This window comes from Chiloscyllium punctatum, chromosome 17 (genome assembly GCF_047496795.1).
Source record: "Chiloscyllium punctatum isolate Juve2018m chromosome 17, sChiPun1.3, whole genome shotgun sequence".
Lineage (NCBI taxonomy): Eukaryota > Metazoa > Chordata > Chondrichthyes > Orectolobiformes > Hemiscylliidae > Chiloscyllium > Chiloscyllium punctatum.
This window is the reverse complement of record NC_092755.1, coordinates 57264895-57285279: the sequence shown is the minus strand read 5'-3', so window position 1 is coordinate 57285279 and position 20385 is coordinate 57264895. Positions and strand designations below refer to the sequence as shown.

Here is a 20385-nt window from a genome sequence, read left to right as displayed (position 1 = left end):
ATATGTTTCTGTAAGATTCCCCCTCATTCTTCTGAATTCCAATGAATATAATCCCAGTCTACTCAGTCTCTCCTCAAAAGCCAACCCCCTCAACTCTGGAATCAACCCAGTGAACCTCTTCTGCACCCCCTCCACTGCCAGTACATCCTTTCTCAAGTAAGGAGACCAAAACTGCGTGCAGTTCTCCAGATGAGGCCTTACCCACACCCTGTACAGCTGGAACATAACCTCCCTGTTTTTAAACTCAATCCCTTTAGCAATGAAGGACAAAATTCCATTTGCCTTCCTAATTACCTGTTGTCCTCATTAACCATTCCAATCTCGCAGCATTCTATAAACACCTTTGGCAAAAGCAAACAGAAACGAAAACTGGAAAACACAAACCCAGTAGAAAGCAGAGAACGCAAGCTTTTGCAACAGCACAGAGAGTGGGGTCGTCTTCCAAAATTCCAGCTTCACAAACTGAAAGCAAAACCTGGAAAGCCTGGGTCAGTGTGAGCCTGACCTCGCCCACTCATGCTTCATTCATCTACTTTTAAAAAAACCCACAGCTAGTTAGCTTGTTTTACATGGAGCAGTCAGCTTGGCAACAGATTCATGACATTTGCTTTCAAGAGAAACAGGACAGAACCAATCCCTTTTAAAGACACATCTAAGAACATGTAGTGCAGTACCTCAAGCATGACCCAGTTCAACTCATTTCCAAAGGAGAGAGAACTTTTTTTCAGAGTCAATATTTTGAGTCCAGTGAACCTCTTTCAGTATGACCTTTGAAGCCATGCACAGTCAAATGCTCTGCCACTGTCAAAAGCAGTCATTTTCACCTCCCCTCTGGGCTCAGCTCTTTTTTTGGATCGAGGCTGTAATGAGCTGAGTGGCCCTGGTGATACTCAAACTCAACATCACTGACCAGGTGATTGCAGATAGCACTGTCAATGACTTATCCCATCACTCAGCTGATATCCCCTATCACACCCACAGAGGGCACTGTTTGTATATCAGTCTCACCTGTGAATGTAGGGGCAGAATGTTGTGTGGTCAGCACTTTGAATAGACCATCCAGGTGAGGGGCTTGGGTCAGGGATCATTGCATAGCAATCCAGAGTGGGAATTTGACCCATCAGTGATGTAGCTTAGCACAGTGGGGGTCAGTTAGCTCCACAGTTAGTTTGTGATTCAGGCTCACACCAACACTTCAATTCCTGTCTGGAGTCACCTTGAAGGCCTCACATTCTCAACCTTGCTTCTTGGTTGTGGTCACCCTCAGATTAAACCCACCGCCTGTCACCTCTCTGTCTCTGTCTCTGTAGAGAGACCCAGTGGTCCTGTAGGTTAAGGTTGATGGTGACTTTCACTTCACGAGCGCTCCTGCCACTGACGAGGCTGAACCAACTCAGAGCTGGAGCAGGTTTCTTTAGCTCAGCTTCTGTCACTCAAAGACAATTCGCTGACTTAGGGCCAAGCTCTCTGGGCCACGTCATTGCTTTTTTGTTGCACTATTAAAACAACAATTAATTATAAATGAGAAAGATGTACCTTGCAGGTTTTACACGACACTGTCTCACTTCATTTAGGACAAGGTCAGCTGGATGCCATACCTGAGCATGATTTGCATCTTTGCTTCCATCTTAAGTTTTGGAATTGGACCAGGTAGGTCACTGCATTCCAATCACATGAAGGAAAAAAAACCTCTAAATATTGCAATAATACAACAGGTCAATCGACATCTGAGGGAAAGCAAAACATAGTTTAACGCTGGGGGCGGCACGGTGTGGCTCAGTGGTTAGCACTGCTGCCTCACAGCGCCAGGGACCAGAGTTCGATTCCAGGTGACTGTCTGTGTGGAGTTTGCATGCTCTTCCCGTGTCTGCATGGATTTCTACCAGGTGCTCCGTTTTCCTCCCACAGTCCAAAGATATGCAGGCAAGGTGGGTTGGCCACGGGAAATGCAGGGACGGGGTTGGGTCTGGGTGGGATGCTCTTCGGAGTGTCAATGTGGATTCAATGGGCCAAATGGCCTGCCTCCACACTGTAGGGATTCAATAATTTCATGTTCAGCCCAGAATGATAAATATACATATTTAGAGCAGTCAGAGACAAACTAAAAAGGAAGGAGAACAATACTTATTGTAGTTACAGAGAAGAAGTTAATGGTTTAATGCATTGCAATGTGTATGACAGAATTCTGCATTAAACTTTTGATGTGCAGATTTGTGAGCTATACTCCATAAACTCACTCTGAAATCTCTCAGTTTCTTCATACAGAAAGTCAACAAAAGTGTCAGGAATCCCACAGACGGTAGCTATCTTAGTAGGTGATAGGGCCCATGGTATAGTACATTTTGGACATGATATTTGTTCTCATCAAGTTGTGAAAGCAAACCACTTAAGTTGGTGAGTGGTAATGCGCAAAAAATCACAAGCAGTTACTGGCACCCCATTTGGTTTGCTGTTCCTCCTGTCTGGCCATTTTATACCCTGCCTCTCTGTTGTGTTGTTGTTATAATGACTGTAATGTGAGGGGAATGTTTTCCCTGACAACCACCTGATGAAGGAGCAGTGCTCCAAAAGCTAGTGCTTCCAAATAAACCTGTTGGATTATAACCTGGTGTTGTGTGATTTTTAACTTTGTCCACCCCAGTCCAACACCAACACCTCCACATCATGGCTTCCTGCTGTTAATTGCTCTTAAAGAATATATAAGGAGGTAAAAACAATGACTGCAGATGCTGGAAACCAGATTCTAGATTAGTGGTGCTGGAAGAGCAGCATCCAAGGAGCTTCGAAATCGATGTTTCGGGCAAGAGCCCTTCATCAGGAAGAAAGGCAGTGGATTGGCCGTGCTAAATTGCTCATGGTGTCCAGGGATGTGCAGGCTAGGTAGATTAGCCAGGGGGGTTGCAGGGATGGGTGGGACAATCTTTGGAGGGCCGGTCTGGAGTTGATGGACTGAATGGCCTGCTTCCACAGCGTGGAGAGATAAGCTAGAGGAGGGTGGGAGTGGGGAGAATGTTACTTCCAACACTGACCCAGGGGAGAAACTACAAAACAGTAATATTTAGAAATGAACGTATTGGTCACACCGGTCCTCCATTTTGAGGTATTCAGGCCACCTCAGTATATCTTATTCATCAGTTTTACTATTTTTTTTTCCATTTGGGAAGTTTGCTTGTGCAATTCAACTTCTAAATCTATTGTGAACTCTTTGCTCTCAGCTGGAGTGACCGGAGTCATACCAATGGAGATCTTTGACCAAACTGCAAGGCCTGCGGCCTACATGATCAATGGCTCCCTGCTCTGGATAAACCTTATAGTTATTGGGATGACTTTCCCATTGATCGTTGTAAGTATTTTGAGCACCAATTAAATATAAGTTAATATTGTCACAAGTGGTCCTATTGCTGGCAAACTGCTTCCTGACAACTGAGACATTGTTGTGTTCTGCATGCTTTTGGGCTCCTATGTTGTGGTGAATTGTTCCCAATTTAAAAGAAAGCAATCTATCCTACCCTTTCCCCTTGTCTCTGTTCTCCTGATCCCTTTGTAGAGTAATCTAGCTTGATCGCAGAGGCAGTCTACTGCTAAGACTCTGCTGCTCCTCAGTCTACAGCTGGGAGTTGTACAGAAGCTGTCTTGAATGCCTGGTTGGTTACTTCCCTTTTCTGTCTGTTAAGACCAGTTGACTTTAATTCACCTCTTTCCTCCTTGGCAGCACAGTGGCTCAGTGACAGCACAGCGCTGCTGCCTCATAGCACCAGAAACCCAGGTTTGATTCCATCCGAGGGTGATTGTCTGTGTGGAGTTTACACATTCTCCCCATGTCTGCATGGGTTTCCTCCGGCTGCTCCAGTTTCCTCCCACAGACCACAGATGTGCAGGTTAGGTGGATTGGCCATGCTAAATTGCTCATAGTGTCCAGGGATGTGCAGGCTAGGTGGATTAGCCAGGGGGGTTGCAGGGATGGGTGGGACAATCTTTGGAGGGCCGGTCTGGAGTTGATGGACTGAATGGCCTGCTTTCACACCGTAGAGACCTATTTAGACAGTAGTGAGGGATAAACTGAAAGCATCTCTTTCATAATCGTTTCTCTCTGTCCAGAGGAACTTCAATTATCCAAAAGACACGGGCAGGGAGTATTTTATTTGGATAATTGAATGCCAGATAATGGTTTAGCCAAGCATCAGGACCTTGCGATCTTGCCAGACAATCTGATATTCAGATAATTGAATGCCAGATAATCGAGGTTCCTCTGTAGTCAATGTTGGTTAATTGTGATAAGGGTGATGTGATATCAAATCTTTCCCTAATTTGTGTAGGTTACTGGGGATAGATGGGAATGTGGAATTTGGAATACTCACCCATCAGCCATGATCTTATTGAATGGTGGGATCACGCTTGAAGGGCCAAGTTACCTACTCCTAATCCTAATTCATACCTGTTCCCAAATCTGCATTGGTATATAGTCACCTGAGAAGTTACCAGCAGCAGACTTTCATGGCATTAAGCAAGAATTAGTTATTGACACACTCTCTGCAGAAAGATCCACGTTCTATCAATCTCACAACCCATACCCAAGAACGATACAATTCAGAATTAAAGGTGAGTCATACTGAACTCAAATCATTAACTCTGTTCCTTCTGCTCCACAGATGCTGCCAGACCTGCTGAGTTTCTCCAGTATTCTCTGTGGGTTTCAATTTACTTCTTCTTTTTCTCCCCCACCAGCGGTGGTGTATTTTCTTATGCCCTGATAGTGACGTTTCATTTAAGAATGACCCACAGGAAGTTGTGTTAGGGTTAAAATAAATTGGGGTTTATTAATTTATTCAAACCCTGGGTAGAATAGTTCACAACGCACACGTGGGAAAGGAAAGAAAGGAAGTTACAATTATGAAATATTTAAGATTCAAAGGTATTGACAATCGTTCATGTGAATTAAGTCAATATCCAGTGAAGTTTTGCAGTGAGCAGGATCCGGTAGAATTCCCTTTTATTGAAGCTTGGATACAGATGGATTGCAGTTGAAAGCACAGTAATCTAATACTCGTGGGCTAGAAAATTCGTTCCAACCTGTGGAAAAATACAGAATATTTTCTGAAGATCAAGGATTTGATGGAGGTCGAGACTAGAGGCAGCGCGATTAAGCCTGGAATTCTGTCCTGGTGTAGAAAGCAGATTAAGGAAAGAAGTCAGAGCAGTTTTAGTCCTGTCTCTAAGGCTCTGGGTTGGGTCACTGTGGTGATACATTTGGCTAAAAACCATTGTATGGTTTCCTTTTCTCATCTTAAACTGACTGTGATGGATACACTGTCTGCATTGGGTGCATGGAAAGTCTATAGCATGCAAGGTATGTGGCATTCCAGAAGGAGGCTGTCAGCATTTGTCCCCTCTCTTCGTGGCACTGGCTGAGAAATAAATGTTGACTAGGGTACAGAATTTCTGTGCTCTATTACAAACACTGTTCTGGGCTTGTTATTTTTGATGAGACCTCTGTTGAACACTCCATTTGGAAGGTGACACCTCTGACAGTGCAGCACCCTCTCAGCATTGCACTGGAGTGGTGGCCTGGATGATGAGCTTAATTGTCTGGAGGAGATGGATTTGAGGCAGGATCTCTCTATTCACGAAGCCTAGGTGGAGAACCTTTGGAAAGTGCTGAAAAAACTTGGCGGGTCTGGCAGCATCTGTCGAGAGAGATCAGAGTTAACATTTTGGGTCAAGTTGACCCTTTTTCAGAACTGAAAATTTGGTCTATATGCAGAAGGTAGGCTGGGGGAGTGGGTAAGGAGTAAACAATGGGTGGGGATAGAACTCAAACAGCAAGAAGAACAGACAATGAGTCGATCATGATGTGGCTAGGAGGATGAGTAGCTGTTAATGGAGACTGTTAATGGCTAACATTGGGTAGTGTGGAATAGCAGACTGTGATAACAAAACCTGCTTTATGTTTGTTAGGGTAAGGACATAGAAGAGCTCAAACCCTAAAGTCATTGAACTTGGTATTGAGTCTGGAAGGCTGCAAGGTCCCCAGGTGGAAAGGAGATGCCGTTTTTCCAGCTTCCCTGAGCACTGTAGCAAGCCTGAGACAGAGCTGTTTACCAGGGAACAGGATAGTTGTGTTAAAGTGGCAGGCTACTGGAACCTCAGGGTCATTTTAGCAAATGGAACACAAGTGTTCTGTGAAGTGGTTACCCAGTCTACCCTTCCGTTTCCCCAATGTAGAGGAGACCACATTGTGAGCAGCGAATGCAGTAGATTAGATTGTGAGGAGTGCAGGTATAGTGCTGCGTCTCCTGGAAGGAAGGTATGTTTGGGCCCTTGGATACTGAGGAGGGAGGAGGTAAGTGGGCAGGTATTACACCTTCGGCGGTTGCGGGAGAAGGTGCCGTGGGTCTGTAGGGGGACATTGGGAGTGAAGGAAGCATGGACCAGCATGTCCTGGAGGAATGGTCCCTGTGGAAGGCAGGCAAGGGAGCGGAGGAGAATATATGTCTGGTAGTGGCTGCCCTCTGGTGGTGGTGATGATGATCCTCCTGATGTGGATGCTGGTTGGATGGTAGGTAAGGACAAAGGGTCGCTATTGCTGTTGTGGGAGGGAAGAGAGAGGGTGAGGATGGAAGTACAGGAGATGGGTCAGACCCAGTTGAGGGCTCTGTCAACAATGGTGCTAGGCAATCCTTGGTTGAGGAAGAAGGTGGACGTTCTATCTCCCTTGTTGCAGTTGGCATCGTTAGAATAATTGTGTTCACTCCTTACCCCCTCCCCCCACCCAATCTTCTGCATATAAACCAACATTTTCCCAGCTACCATCAGTTCTGAGGAAGGGTCACTTAACCAGAAACGTTAACTCTGATTTCTCTCCACAGATGCTGCCAGATCTGCTTAGCTTTTCCAACAATTTCTGTTTTTGTCTCTGATTTATAGCGGCCACATTTCTTTCAGTTTTGATGGGATAGAGAAATTTGAGGAAACGAAAGATTGGGAAATGACAAACTGACTTTGCCCTTTAGAACAGGGTCATCTGCCTGACTGTATTCACTGTTTTGTCTGCCTTTCAGGAGGGACTGGGCAGTTTCTGCTACGTGCCGTTCATTTGCATGAGCTTCCTCACGGCCTTGTTCATCGGAATCTTCCTGCCAGAAACTAAAGGAAAGACCTTTCTGGAAATTTCTGAGGAGTTCTACAGGCGTAACTTCAAGGAGCCAGTGAAGGGAAGTTGTGACTTCTGAAAATATTGTAATTGTATACAATGCATGTGTTTGCACGATTTCACTTGTGATACCTAGCTATCCTATTTATCATCCATTTCACTGGGTTCAGAATTTAGGGAAGGTGTGGGTTTATAATTACATCTTCATGCTAATACTCAACCTTTGTTTCCTATCCTTTCCCTTAGACCCTTGGGTGAGAAGTTTAACGTCCTCATGCCCAAAACAAAAATGAAATCAGCCTGTTGGGTTGAACGGGGTGATTAAATATGTCAAAATCAGATATCTGACCCATTCTGCCCATTTCTAGCTTTAACTGAGGCACGATGTGAGTAGGAGATTAATTTGTTTCTCAAAGAGGGATTAATATTATAAATATAACAATTCAGCCATGAGCTGTATTCTCTCAGCTTCTTGAATGTGACTGTTCTCAACCAAACAAGGTGTGTGCCTTTTTACCTACTTCCTGGACGCCAGCTCTGAGAAACTCTTGTGATCAGCCCCAGATCAACACTAGCCTGACCTGGATCTACTAAGTCATGAAACCTTCCCTTATCGCTTTCATATCAGACTGGGAGCCAAAACAGGCAATCAGTTGGCTTTTGGACAAGACATTAACCAATCTTTGCACTCAGTAACACTCCACAGCTCATAGGGAGATCTGCCATCTGGATTACCCATGGCATTCTGAGTAAATGCATCCTGTAAGTCAGGTTAGGAAATAGCCATGCTTTGTTTATGTTCTGTGTTCTGGCCTCCTTATCTCCAGTCAATCCCAACCTATTCGAAACGTAACTACCCGCATTCAATACCTGTTACTATTCATACATTGACTTTTCGTTCCACAAGGTAATGCTTTTTTTAAAAAAAAATCCCTTGTCTATTTCTTCAAATCCTCTCTGACCTTGACCATCTATCTGAGTAACCCTTACCTGCTATCTTTAAGCCTTTTATACATTTTCCTAGTCTTCATGCCAACATTAATTGCTGGAGAATACTGGCTTCAATGTTTTTGTTCCAGATTTACAAAATCCACGGGCCTTTGTTTTTTACTGAAGTCAACGTATTCCTCTCCATTTCTCTTCCTGCTCCCAAAAGATGTTTCAACCAAGCTTTTAGCGATCTCTAATTACCTAAAGATGTCTCGACGACATCGTGATTTTATTTTCTCTCTCACAATCTGTTTGAACATTTTGTACATTAAAGACACGATACATATACAAGTTAAGGTGCAACTTATTTATCCACTTTTTAGACCCCTCTCGAGTTACTCTGTGTTGATCTGTATGCCACACTGTAGGAAGAAGTTAATCATGTGTTGAAAGTATCATAGAGTCATAGAGATATACAGCATGGAAACAGACCCTTCAGTTCAACTCATCCATGCCAACCAGCTAAGCTAACCTAATCTAGTCCCATTTGCCAGTACTATTCATATACCCATCCAAATACCTTTTAAATGTTGTAATTGTACCAGCCTCCACCACTTCCTCTGGCAGCTCATTCGATACACGCACCACCCTCTGAGTGAACATTTTGCCCCTTAGGTCCCTTTTATATCTTACCCCTCTCACCCTAAACCTCTGCCCTTGAGTTCTGGATTCCCCCAGTCCACGTAAAATACCTCGTCTATTTACCCTATCCATGCCCCTCATGATTTTATAAACCTCTATAAGGTCACTCCTCAGCCTCTGACGCTCCAGGGAAAACAGCCCCAGTCTACTCGGCCTCTCACTATAGCTCAAATCCTCCAACCCTGGCAACATCCTGGTAAATCTTTTCTGAACCTTTTCAAGTTTCACAACACCCTTCCGATAGGAGGGAGACCAGAATTGCACACCATATTCCAACAGTGGCCGAACCAATGTCCTGTACAACCGCAACATGACCTCTCAACTCCTGGACTCAATACTCTGACCAGTAAAGGAAGGCATACCAAACACCTCCTTCACTATCCTATCCACCTGCGGCTCTACTTTCAAGGAGCTATGAACCTGCACTCCAAGGTCTCTTTGTTCAGCAACACTCCCCAGGACCATACCATTAAGTGTATAAGTCCTGCTCTGATTTGCCTTTCCAAAATGCAGCACCTCACATTTATCTAAATTAAACTCCATCTGCCATTCCTCAGCCCATTGACCCATCTGATCAAGTTCCAATTGTACTCTGAGATAACCTTCTTCACCTCCAATTTTGGTGTCATCTGCAAACTTACTACCTATACCTCCTATGTTCACATCCACATCATTTATATAAATGATGAAAAGTAGTAGACCCAGCACCGATCCTTGTGGCACTCCACTGGTCACAGGCCTCCAGTCTGAAAGGCAACCCTCCACCACCACCCTCTGTCTTCTACCATCGAGCCATTTCTGTATCAAAATGGCTAGTTCTCCCTATATTCCATGAGATCTAACCTTGCTGATCAGTCTCCTATGGGGGACCCTTGTCGAATTCTTTACTGAAGTCCATATAGATCATGTCCACCATTCTGCCCTCATCAATTCTCTTTGTTACTTCTCCAAAAAACTCAATTACTTTTGTGAGACATGACTTCCCACGCACAAAGCCATGTTAACTGTCCCTAATCAGTCCTTGCCTTTCCAAATACATGTACATCCTGTCCCTCAGGATTCCCTCCAACAACCTGCCCACCACCGATGTCAGGCTCACTGGTCTATAGTTCCCTGGCTTGTCCTTACCACCTTTCTTAAACAGTGGCACCACGTTCGCCAACCTCCAGTCTTCTGGCACCTCACCTGTGACTATCGATGATACAAATATCTCAGCAAGAAGTCCAGCAATCACTTCCCTAGCTTCCCACAGAGTTCTAGGGTACCTGATCAGGTCCTGGGGATTTACCCATTTTTATGTATTTCAAGACATCCAGCACTTCCTCCTCTGTAATATGGAAATTTTTCAAGATGTTACCATCTGTTTCCCCACATTCTATATCTTCCATGTCCTCTTCCACAGTAAACACAGATACAAAATACTCGTTTAGTATCTCCCCCATCTCCTGCAGCTCCACATGTAAGCTGTCTTGCTGATCTTTGAGGGGTCCTATTTTCTCCCTGGGTACCCTTTTGTCCTTATGTATTTATAAAATCCTTTGGATTCTCCTTAACCCTATTTGCCAAAGCTTTCTCATGTCCTGTTTTTGCCCTCCTAATTTCCCTCTTAAGTTACTCCTATGACCTTTATACTCTCCTAAGGAGTCACTCAATCTCTCCTGTCTATAGCTTACATATGCTTCCTTCTTTTTCTTAACCAAAACCTAAATTTCTTCTGTCATCCAGCATTCCCTATACCTACCAGCATTTCATTTCACCCCAACAGGAATATACAGTCTCTGGACTCATTATCTCATTTCTGAAGGCATCCCATTTTCCAGCTGACCCTTCACCTGCGAACATCTGCCCCCAATCAACTTTTGAATGTTCTTGCCTCATACCGTCAAAAATGACTTTCCTCAAATTTAGAATTTCAACTTTTAGATCCATTCTATCCTTTTCCATCACTATTTTAAAACTGATAGAACTATGGTCGCTGGCCCCAAAGTGCTCCCCCACTGACACCTCAGTCACCTGCCCTGCCTTATTTCCCAAGAGTAGGTCAAGTTTTGCACCTTCTCTAGTAGGTACATCCACACGTTGAATCAGAAAATTTTCTTGTCACACTTAACAAATTCCTCTCTATCTGAACCCTTAACGCTATGGCAGTCCCAGGCTATGTTTGGAAAGTTAAAATCCTCTCTCATAATCATCCTATTATTCTTACAGATAATTGGACTCTCCTTACAAATTTCCCGCTGACTATTAAGGGGTCTATAAAGAACAAAAAGACAGTTCCCATGAACAAATGGAAAGAACTGTGAGGAAAGGTCAAGTATGCTTTAAATATTAAAGTCCAGAACAAAGGGGGAAAAAAAAAAGAGTTGTTTAGTGATGCTTAGAATTTGAATCAAAAGTGAGATTAAGCCAAAACATTTAGGAAAATCATGTAAAACAGTGATAGTCATAAAGGAATGAGACAGTATGCAGGATAAAATTAATCTGAGATTGAGAGAATTGGTCAATGAAGTTGTGAGAAATTTGACACGCAGGAGGAAATTAAATGCCAAAAGTATCAGTGTCATAAAAGGCAGATTGCAACATGACAATCCAAATCAGCATGTCCAGTTATGAGAGTTGATCCTCTCCAAAGAAATCAATAAGAGGAGAATATGAATTAGCTCAACAATATTGTGACAATATAAAACATAATCTGGACTAAGTGAAAATAATAATATTTATTTTGTAATACACTTAAGTTAAACAAACACTGTTCTCATGCCTACCTCAGACTCAGTGCAAAATCACTGAACCAGAAAAGCAAGAACTCTTTATAATTCTGCATCCTTGGCGACTTAGTGAATAAACTGATTTTGTAGATTACTGTAATGCACCCTTTTAAAAAATTTACCCTATTTTTCTAATCAACCCGTACGGAGATGTGGGACTTGAACCCAGGCCTCATGGTGCAGGGGTAGGGATACTAGGGAACCATGCACCTTTTAATGTTGAAGATGTAATATTATCCAAAGGTTTCAACAGTGCCATCTACTCAGGTAATACCAGGCAGATTCTTGAATAGAGTTTGAAGGGCCACGTACAACTATCAGTATTCTGAATGTATACGTATATAATATTAAGTATCGAAGTGCTAATTGCTTAAACAGACAGTGTTCAGTTCCTAAATACAGAGTAGGTTATTGAATAAATTATTAATATCTATTTGGTATACTTTGCACTGTTACTATTGTATTTATCTATTATAATCATTTTGGTGTTTTATGTACTGAGATACTTATTTGAAGAAATAAACCAAAATCAATCTGCAAAGTATTTTGAAATTTCTGCTTGTTTAAAAATTCCCAGTGTCCCATATGGCTTTCCGGTCTTTTTTTGGTGAACCCACTTTCCTGAGACTCCTGAAGCCATGCAGTTGTGTCTCTGCACTCTCCTCCAGGGGGCACTGTTCATACAAGTCTCTGCCTCTCACACTGACTCCAGCTTTGCAATGTCTTTCTCCTCTACCTAATTATGTGTAAGTACCCACAAAGGAAGTGTATCTGCATTGGTGGAGGGTGTGCTATTAAGTTATGATGGTTCTCCCTCAGAGTTTTGCTGGTCCTTTTGATCTGCTTATTCAAAAAGGAATGGTCTCCTTAGGCCAGTATCTGAATATGTGGGAGATACAAAAGTACAGGATGAAGTTGCTGCATATGTTTGTGGCTTCTTACTGCAAATAAATGCTCATCATTTTATTGAAAGGGATGGACTGGAATGCAACCGCTGTAATTCCATCTCTACCATCTTGCCAATGCTGACTTCCTTGTGGTCAGCAATCCTCATTATTTCCATCTCCTACCCTGAAACGATGCAAAACAAGTCAGCCTGTTGGAGTCCCCACTTTGCTGTTATGTGTCTGTTTCTCCTGCGAGGGTGAAGCGCAGAGTGTGATAAGGCCTCCACAAGCAATGGTAGCTACGCCTGGACCTTCGAAGCTGTATGTTTACGTGATGGCAGGTCCTGAGCTTGTATTATGGTTCTGACTAGCCTGAGCACACTTTTCCCCAAGTACAGGAGTACAACGTACCCTGAGCCTACTCGGATGGTCTTTCTGCTGGGAGGTGAACACTCAGAAACCTTTCCAGAGTGTATGAGGTCTTAGAAACATTTCCTGCACTGGATCTAAGGTCTTCTGATGACATAGCGGTGGTAGTGGTGGGCATCCATAACTGTGTCTGGGTGACCTATTACCACTCCCTAGAAGAGGAACCTCCTCTTAAATAGCGTTACACCAGCAACCAATTCTGGAGTGTTCTCTGGGTTTGCAATAAGGGACACTTGTCTGTTTTGGAAGCTGCATATATTAATGTGTAGAGCCATTTTTTTTTAAGCTTAAGCCACTTTTCTAATCAACTTATTGAGGGATGTTATTACACATCTCTGGAGCAGATGGCACTTGAATCTGGGCTTCCTCATCCCCGGGCCAGGGCACTACCACTGCACCACAAGAGGGGTCCCTGTTCTTTGCAGAGAGAGAAAATGTACACACTCTGTGCTTGTTTGAATTCAATAAAATGTGACCACTTTTTGCTGGTTCATTTCTCAGGGCAGTGCCTTGATCAATTGGAATCAACATGTTGAAAATTAAAACTTATGAATTAACTGTCAGCCATCATTAATTGGTGCATTCACCATGGCACGATTTCCACCAAACAGGGTCCACAATCAGCCTTCTCATGTCCAACAGTATAATTGATGTTTTCTCTTTATTCTGTCAATTGCTTGCAAATTGCCCTGATGAGGACAAGACAAAAAGCTTTGGCAAGACCTGTCTTTTTTCAGTAATGCTCAATTGTTCATTAAAGAGCTTGAAAGATACAGAAACCAAAGAACAGTTCTTTTTGTATCCAGTTAGGCTATTCACTGCTGTTTATCAATAAAGACTGTTTGTTTTATATACTACAGTGTTCAGTGTCTTGTGTGTATTTGAAACATCTGCAAAACACACCAGGAAGGAGGTTAAATGCTAACATATACAAGTTTCTTTTCAGATTTATGACTACCTCATAGGCTCATATGCAGGTTTACGAATATTATCCAGCAGCCAAGTTGGTTCAATGATGGAGAACTGGTCTTGAGGTAATGTTGTTCCTTTCCCTCAAATGAAACATTTTGAGGTAGATCCTGACTTTATGCAATATATTGAAGTGATCCTGAATCAGCTTGACATCTTCCCACTATTATTTTTGTTCTAGGAAGAGATATAGGAGGCTGCCAATTTGTCATTGGCCATTTTACAGTGTTGCACATAAACGAGGCCTATGTCTTGGTACAAATACCCCGCAGCAGATATTTTCTTACAACAAATGCCATCAGTGTGAGTTGTGATGGATACCAAGATCCACATGCTCAAAGACGTGTGGACAAAGTGAACAGGTGTTTTCACAGGATTAGTGGTGCTGGAAGAGCACAGCAGTTCAGGCAGCATCCAACAAGCAGCGAAATCGATGTTTCGGGCAAAAGCCCTTCATCAGGAATTCCTGATGAAGGGCTTTTGCCCGAAACATCGATTTCGCTGCTCGTTGGATGCTGCCTGAACTGCTGTGCTCTTCCAGCACCACTAATCCAGTATTTGCTTTCCAGCATCTGCAGTCATTGTTTTTACCTCAGGTGTTTTCACAGCCTGACTGAAGGATTTGTTTGGCCTTCCTAGTATATAGGGCATTGATATCCAGGACTTCTGTAATGTTATGCTGTACAGGGAAGTTTTCCTTGCATTAATATGACATTCCTCATTTTGTGCCCCCCCCCCCCCCCTTTACTGGTGCTTGTTAGCACTCTATAACATATAATTATGAATTTGGCTATAGAATCCCTACAGTGTGGAAGCAGGCCTTTTGGCCCTTCAAGTCTACACTGACCCTCCAAAGAACATCCCACCCAGGCTCACACCATCCCCACAAACCTGCATTTCCCATGGCTAATCCACCAAGCCTGCACATCCCTGGACACTATGGGTGATTTAGCATAGCCAATCCACCTAACCTGCACATCTTTGGACTGTGAGAGGAAATGTACACAGGTACAAGGAGAAAGTGCAAACTCCACACTGGCAGTTGAGGTTTGAATTAAACCCAGGTTCCTGGCAATGTGAGGCAATAGTGCTAGCCACTGAGCCAACCGATTCTCGTGAATCTGTTTTTTCTGGGTGTCAGGCCGGGGCTGAGTTTAATGGTAAAACATAGTTAGAAACTTAAATTCCTTTGTTTATCTTCATTCTGACATCTGTCTCAGCATGTTGCAATCAGTTGTGAAATGGTGCAGAAGGTAAAACTGAGCTCATTCTCTTCTTCAGTTTGTAAGTATATGTCATTTTCCCAGTTTTCCATAGTAATACTCAGTACTGCCATTATTTCTACTCCTATCTTTCTCTTAGCTGATGGGGACTATGTTAATCATTGTTAGGATGTGATATTCTCTGCTAAAACTATTCTTCACGTTCATTTTAGAGACTTTTGATAGTTCCTGCTTATACCACTACCAAATCCATCTTAAATCCTATCTTTTGCTGAAATCTTCATCCATGCAGTTGCCACAATAGTCTAATGCTCACCTGGATAGCCCTTAGGGCTATATCAGTATCAGCTTGTCTCTTGTACATGGCACCAAAGTTGGTCCATTAGAGGTAGACATTGAAGAATTTTGGACCCCAGCTATTCACAAGCTATATCCATGAATTGATATAGGAACAAATATAACCTTTCCAAGTTTGTGCATGACATGCAGTGGAAATAGGAGTTAAAAGGAGGATTCAGAGGCTGCAAGGGGATTGGGACAGTGAATGGACCAATCATGTTAGCTGGTATATAATGTGGATAAGAATAAAGCTATCCGTTTTGGCAGGAATAATGGTGATATTGAATATTTCTTAAATGGTGGGACATTGGGAGGTGTTGATGTCATAGAGATGTACAGTATGGAAACAGACCCTTCAGTTGAAATCATCCATGCTGACCAGATATCCTAAATTAATCTAGTCCCATTTGCCAGCATTTGGCCCGTATTCCTCCAAACCTTTCCTATCCACCCAGATGCCTTTTAAATGCTGTAATTGTACCAGCCTCCACCACCTCCTCTGGCAGCTCATACATGCACCACCCTCTGCCTCCAAGGTCTCTTTTACATCTTTCCCCTCTCACCTTAAACCTATGCCTTCTATTTTTGGACTCCCCTACTCTAAAGAAAACACCTTGACTATTCACCCTATCCATGTCCCTCATGACCTTATAAACCTCTATCAGCCTCTGCCGCTCCAAGGAGAATAGACCCAGCTTATTCAGCCTCTTTCTCGAGCTCCAACCCTAGCAACATGCTTGTAAATCTTTTCTGAACCCTTTCAAGTTTCACAACATTTTTCCTATACCAGGGAGACCATGATTGAATGCAGTTTTCCAAATGTGGATCTTAAATCACGGAAAGCCATCATGTAGGTGCAGCAAACAATTGGGAAGGCAAATGGTATATTGACCTTTCTAGTAAAAAGATTTGAGTACAGGAGTAGAGACCACACTGGAGGATTTTGTGCACCTTTTGTCCCCTTGACTGTATATACCTGCTCCAGAAGGCTGTAGCAGAGATTCAGCAGATTGATTCCTGGGATAGAGGGACTTAAACTGGCCTTGTCTTCAGTAGAGTTCACAAGAATGAGGGATTGTTTCATTTAAACCTCCAAAAACTCTCAAAACACATACGGGATAGATACAGAAAGGAGTTTTCCCTAGTTGTGAAACTTGAAAGGGTTCAGAAAAGATCCACAAGGACATTGCCAGGGTTAGAGGGTTTGAGGTCTTGGGGGAGGCTGAATAGGCTGGGGCTGTTTTCCCTGGAGTGTCAGTGGTAGGGGTGGCCTTATAGAGGTTTACAAAACCATGAGGGGCATGGATAGGATAAGTAGACAAAGTCTTTTGCCTGGGGTGGGGAAGTTAATACCCAAGGGCATAGGTTTACAATGAGAGGGGAAAGAATTATAAGGGACCAAAGAGGCAACTTTTTCACACAGAGAGTGGTGTGTGTTTATGGAATGAGCTGCCAGATGAAGTGATGGAGGCTGATACAATTACAGCATTTAAAAGGCATCTGGGTGGGTACATTAATAGGAAGGATTAAAAGGGATGTGGGCCAAGTGCTGGTGAATGTGACTAGATTACATTAGGATATCTGATCGGCGTGGACGAGTTGGACCAAAGGGTCTGTTTCTGTGCTGTACATCTCTATGACTCTAGTTGGGACACCAGGGGACACAGTCTCACAAGAAGGGGTGAGCCCATTCAGGAATGAGATGGGGAGGAATTCCCTTTGGATCTTGGGAATTCTATCCCTAGAGAGCTGTGGAAGCTCAATCCATGAATATTTTCAAGTTGGAGGTTGATAAATATCTACAGATTGATAGATATACATCCAGGAATATGGGAGATCACATGAAAATTACATTCAGTTACAATATCAAACATCATTTAGAATCTTTAGTCTCCCAGTGGCTCCAATTTAGAATTTTCATCGTCATGACTATGGTCTCTATCATTTGTACTTTTCTTGGTTTTTATACACACAATTCACTCACTAATTGATAGTTTATTTTGGAGCATGTGTACCATTAATGAAGTCTCATATTTCTGATGAGCTTAGGAATTATATGGGAAGCCAAGGAGTAAAGGCTCCTGCATCTTTCTACACATTCCTGACAGTAACGTTGGACCAACCAGTTCATTACAATAATACCTGCATCTAATGATGTGCTGATATTCCAGTGAGCTGCCTGCAGCAAAGAACCATCGCAAAAATTGAACAATGATAAGTTATTGATAACAATGAACAAGTGCAGCACCAATAATATGTGTTCTTTTCAAACAGTTCTCCAACATACAGACTCTTAAATTTGTTGTGTGATCTCACGGTTGAGAGTCTAACCTGTGGTTAAATATTGCAATTATGTTTTCATTGCTGGTCGGAAGTGGGTGCTGCTGGCTAAGCGAGCGTTTGTTGCTGTTCCCTATTTGTCCTCGAGAAGGTGGTGGTGAGCTGCCTTTCTGAAATGCTGCAGTCCATGTGTTGTAAGTTGAACCAATATGCCGTTAGGGAGGGAATTCCAGGATTTTAACCCAGCAGCAGTGAAGGAAGGGTGATGTATTTCCAAGCTCGGATAGTGAGTGGCTTGGAGGAGACCTGGCAGGTGATGGTGTTCTCACATATCTGCTTACTTTGTCCTTCCAGATGGAAGTGGTTATGGGTTTGGAAGGTATGGGCTGAGGATCTATGGTGCAATTCTGTACTGCATTTTGCAGTTACTGAGAGTCAGGGGTTGAGGGAGTGGAGTCTTATGGATGTGGTGCCAATCAAGCAGCCTGCTTTGTCCTGGATGTCCTGTTTTTTTTAAATTTTTTTTTCTGACCCTCCTGTTTTTTTTCCCATTACCCCCACACTACCACCTAACTGCGGTAGTGCTTATTTATTCCCCAGCGCCCATGTGAGTGCAGGTGTAAGACACAGTGAAGGAAACAAGGTGCACAAATCTTTATTCAGTTTCCACCACCAGGAAGAAAAGAAACACCCAAGTGGCCAGTGACAAGCAGTGCCCTTCTCATCGGGCGGCACGGTGGCTCAGTGGTTAGCACTGCGGCCTCACAGCGCTAGGGACCCGGGTTCAATTCCTGCCTCGGGCAACTGTCTGTGTGGAGTTTGCACATTCTCCCCATGTGGTTTTCTCTGGGTGCTCTGGTTTCCTCCCACAGTCTAAAGATGTGCAGGTCAGGTGGATTGGCCATGCTAAACTGCCCACAGTGTTAGGTGCAGGGGTAAATGTAGGGGAATGGGTCTGGGTGGGTTGCTCTTCGGAGGGTCGGTGTGGACTTGTTGGAACGAAGGGCCTGTTTCCACACTGTAGCTAATTTAATCAAAGGGCAATGCTGTGTGATCAAACAGTGAAGGGGAGGGCAGGGAATTAAATCAAAATATAATTGTACGGGGAAAATAATGCACAGCCCTCTCTGCTGCGCCCACCTCTCCCTGAACAACTCCAAGGTGTTGGTGGACACTGCGTGCTCCTTCTCCAGTGACAGCCGGGCTCTAACATAGCTGCGGAAGAGGGGCAGGCAGTCGGCCCTAATGACCCCCTCCAAGGTCCGCTGCCTGGACCAGGTTATGGCTATGCCCTGTGTTTATCTGGTGAGTCTAGTTGAGTTTTTGATCAATGGTAATCCTCAGGATGTTGATTGTAGGGCACTTAGTGATAGTAACACTATTGAATGTCAAAAGGTGGTGGTTATATTATCTCTTATCGAAGATGGTCATTGTCTGGCATTTGTGTGATGTGAATGTTACTTGCCACTTGTCAGCCCAAGCTAAGATATTGTCTAGATCTTGAGCATTTGAACATAGACTGCTTCAGTGTCTGAGGAGTTGCAAATGGTGCTGAACATTGTGCAATCAATAGTGAACATCCCCTTATGATAGAGGAAAGATCATTCATGAAGCAGCTGAAGAAAGTGGGGCCTAGGACACTACCCTGAGGAACTCCCGCAGAAGTGTCCTGGAGCTGAGATGACTGACCTCCAACAACCACAGCCATCTTCCTATGTGCTAGGTATGACTCCAACCACCAGAGAGTTTGGGCCTTGATACCTATTAATGCCAAATTATTAGGGCACCTTGATGTCCCAGTTAGTCAAATGCAGCCTTGATGTCAGCGGCTGTCACTCTCACCTCCCCTCTGCAATTCAGCTCTTTTGTCCATGATTGAACCAAGGCTGTAATCAGGTCAGGAGCTGAGTGGCCCTGGTGGAACCCAAACTGGGCATCACCGAGCAGGTTATTGCTGAGCAGTTGCTCCTTGACAGCACCATTGATGACACCTTCAATCACTCTGCTGATGATTGAGAGTAGTCTGAATGGACGGTGATTGGCTGGGTTGGATTTGTCCTACTTTTGGTGTAAAGAAATACCTGGGCTATTTTCCACATTATTGGATAGATGCCAGTGTTTGTAACTGTACTGGAACAGCTTGGTTAGGGGAGCGGCATGTTCTGCAGCACAAATCTTCAGGACTATTGCTGGAATGTTGTCAGGGCCCATAGCCTTTGTAGTATCCAGTGCGTCCAACTGATTCTTGATATCTCATGGAGTGAATCGAATTGTTAGAAGACTGGCATTTGTAATGCTGGGGACCACTAGAGGAAGCCAAGATGGATCATCCACTTACCTTTTGCACTGATGTGCTGGGCTCTTCCATCACTGAGGATGGAGATATTCGTGGAACCGCTTCCTGCAGTGAGTTATTTAATCATCCGCCACCTTTCGTGATAGGATGTGGCAGGACTGCAGAGCTTAGATCTGATCCATTGGTTGTAAGATCACTTAGCTCTGTCCATCACTTGCTGTTTATGATGTTTGGCGTGCAGGCAGTCCTGTTTGGTGGCTTCACCAGGTTGACATCTCATCTTCAGGGATGCCTGGTGCTCTTCCTGGCACACCCTCCTGCACTCTTCATTGAACCAGGGTTGATCCCCTGGTTTGATGGTAATGGTTGAGTGGGGGAATATGCTGGGTCACGAGGTTACAGATTGTGCTGG

The 20385-nt window shown here is 43.7% G+C and overlaps 1 protein-coding gene across 4 annotated transcripts in view; it reads left to right on the top strand.

Moving 5' to 3' along the window:
• The window catches only part of LOC140487864 (solute carrier family 2, facilitated glucose transporter member 11-like), a 63939-nt gene extending 51848 nt beyond the window's left edge, over positions 1-12091 (top strand). For all 4 annotated transcript variants that reach the window (XM_072587221.1, XM_072587224.1, XM_072587225.1 and 1 more), the window contains 3 exons: positions 1575-1650; positions 3216-3343; positions 7059-12091. In XM_072587221.1, coding sequence (XP_072443322.1) covers positions 1575-1650; positions 3216-3343; positions 7059-7229 — 375 coding nt within the window. In that variant the 3' untranslated portion in view covers positions 7230-12091. The remainder of the gene's footprint in view (positions 1-1574; positions 1651-3215; positions 3344-7058) is intronic.
• Positions 12092-20385: the final 8294 nt, after the last annotated feature.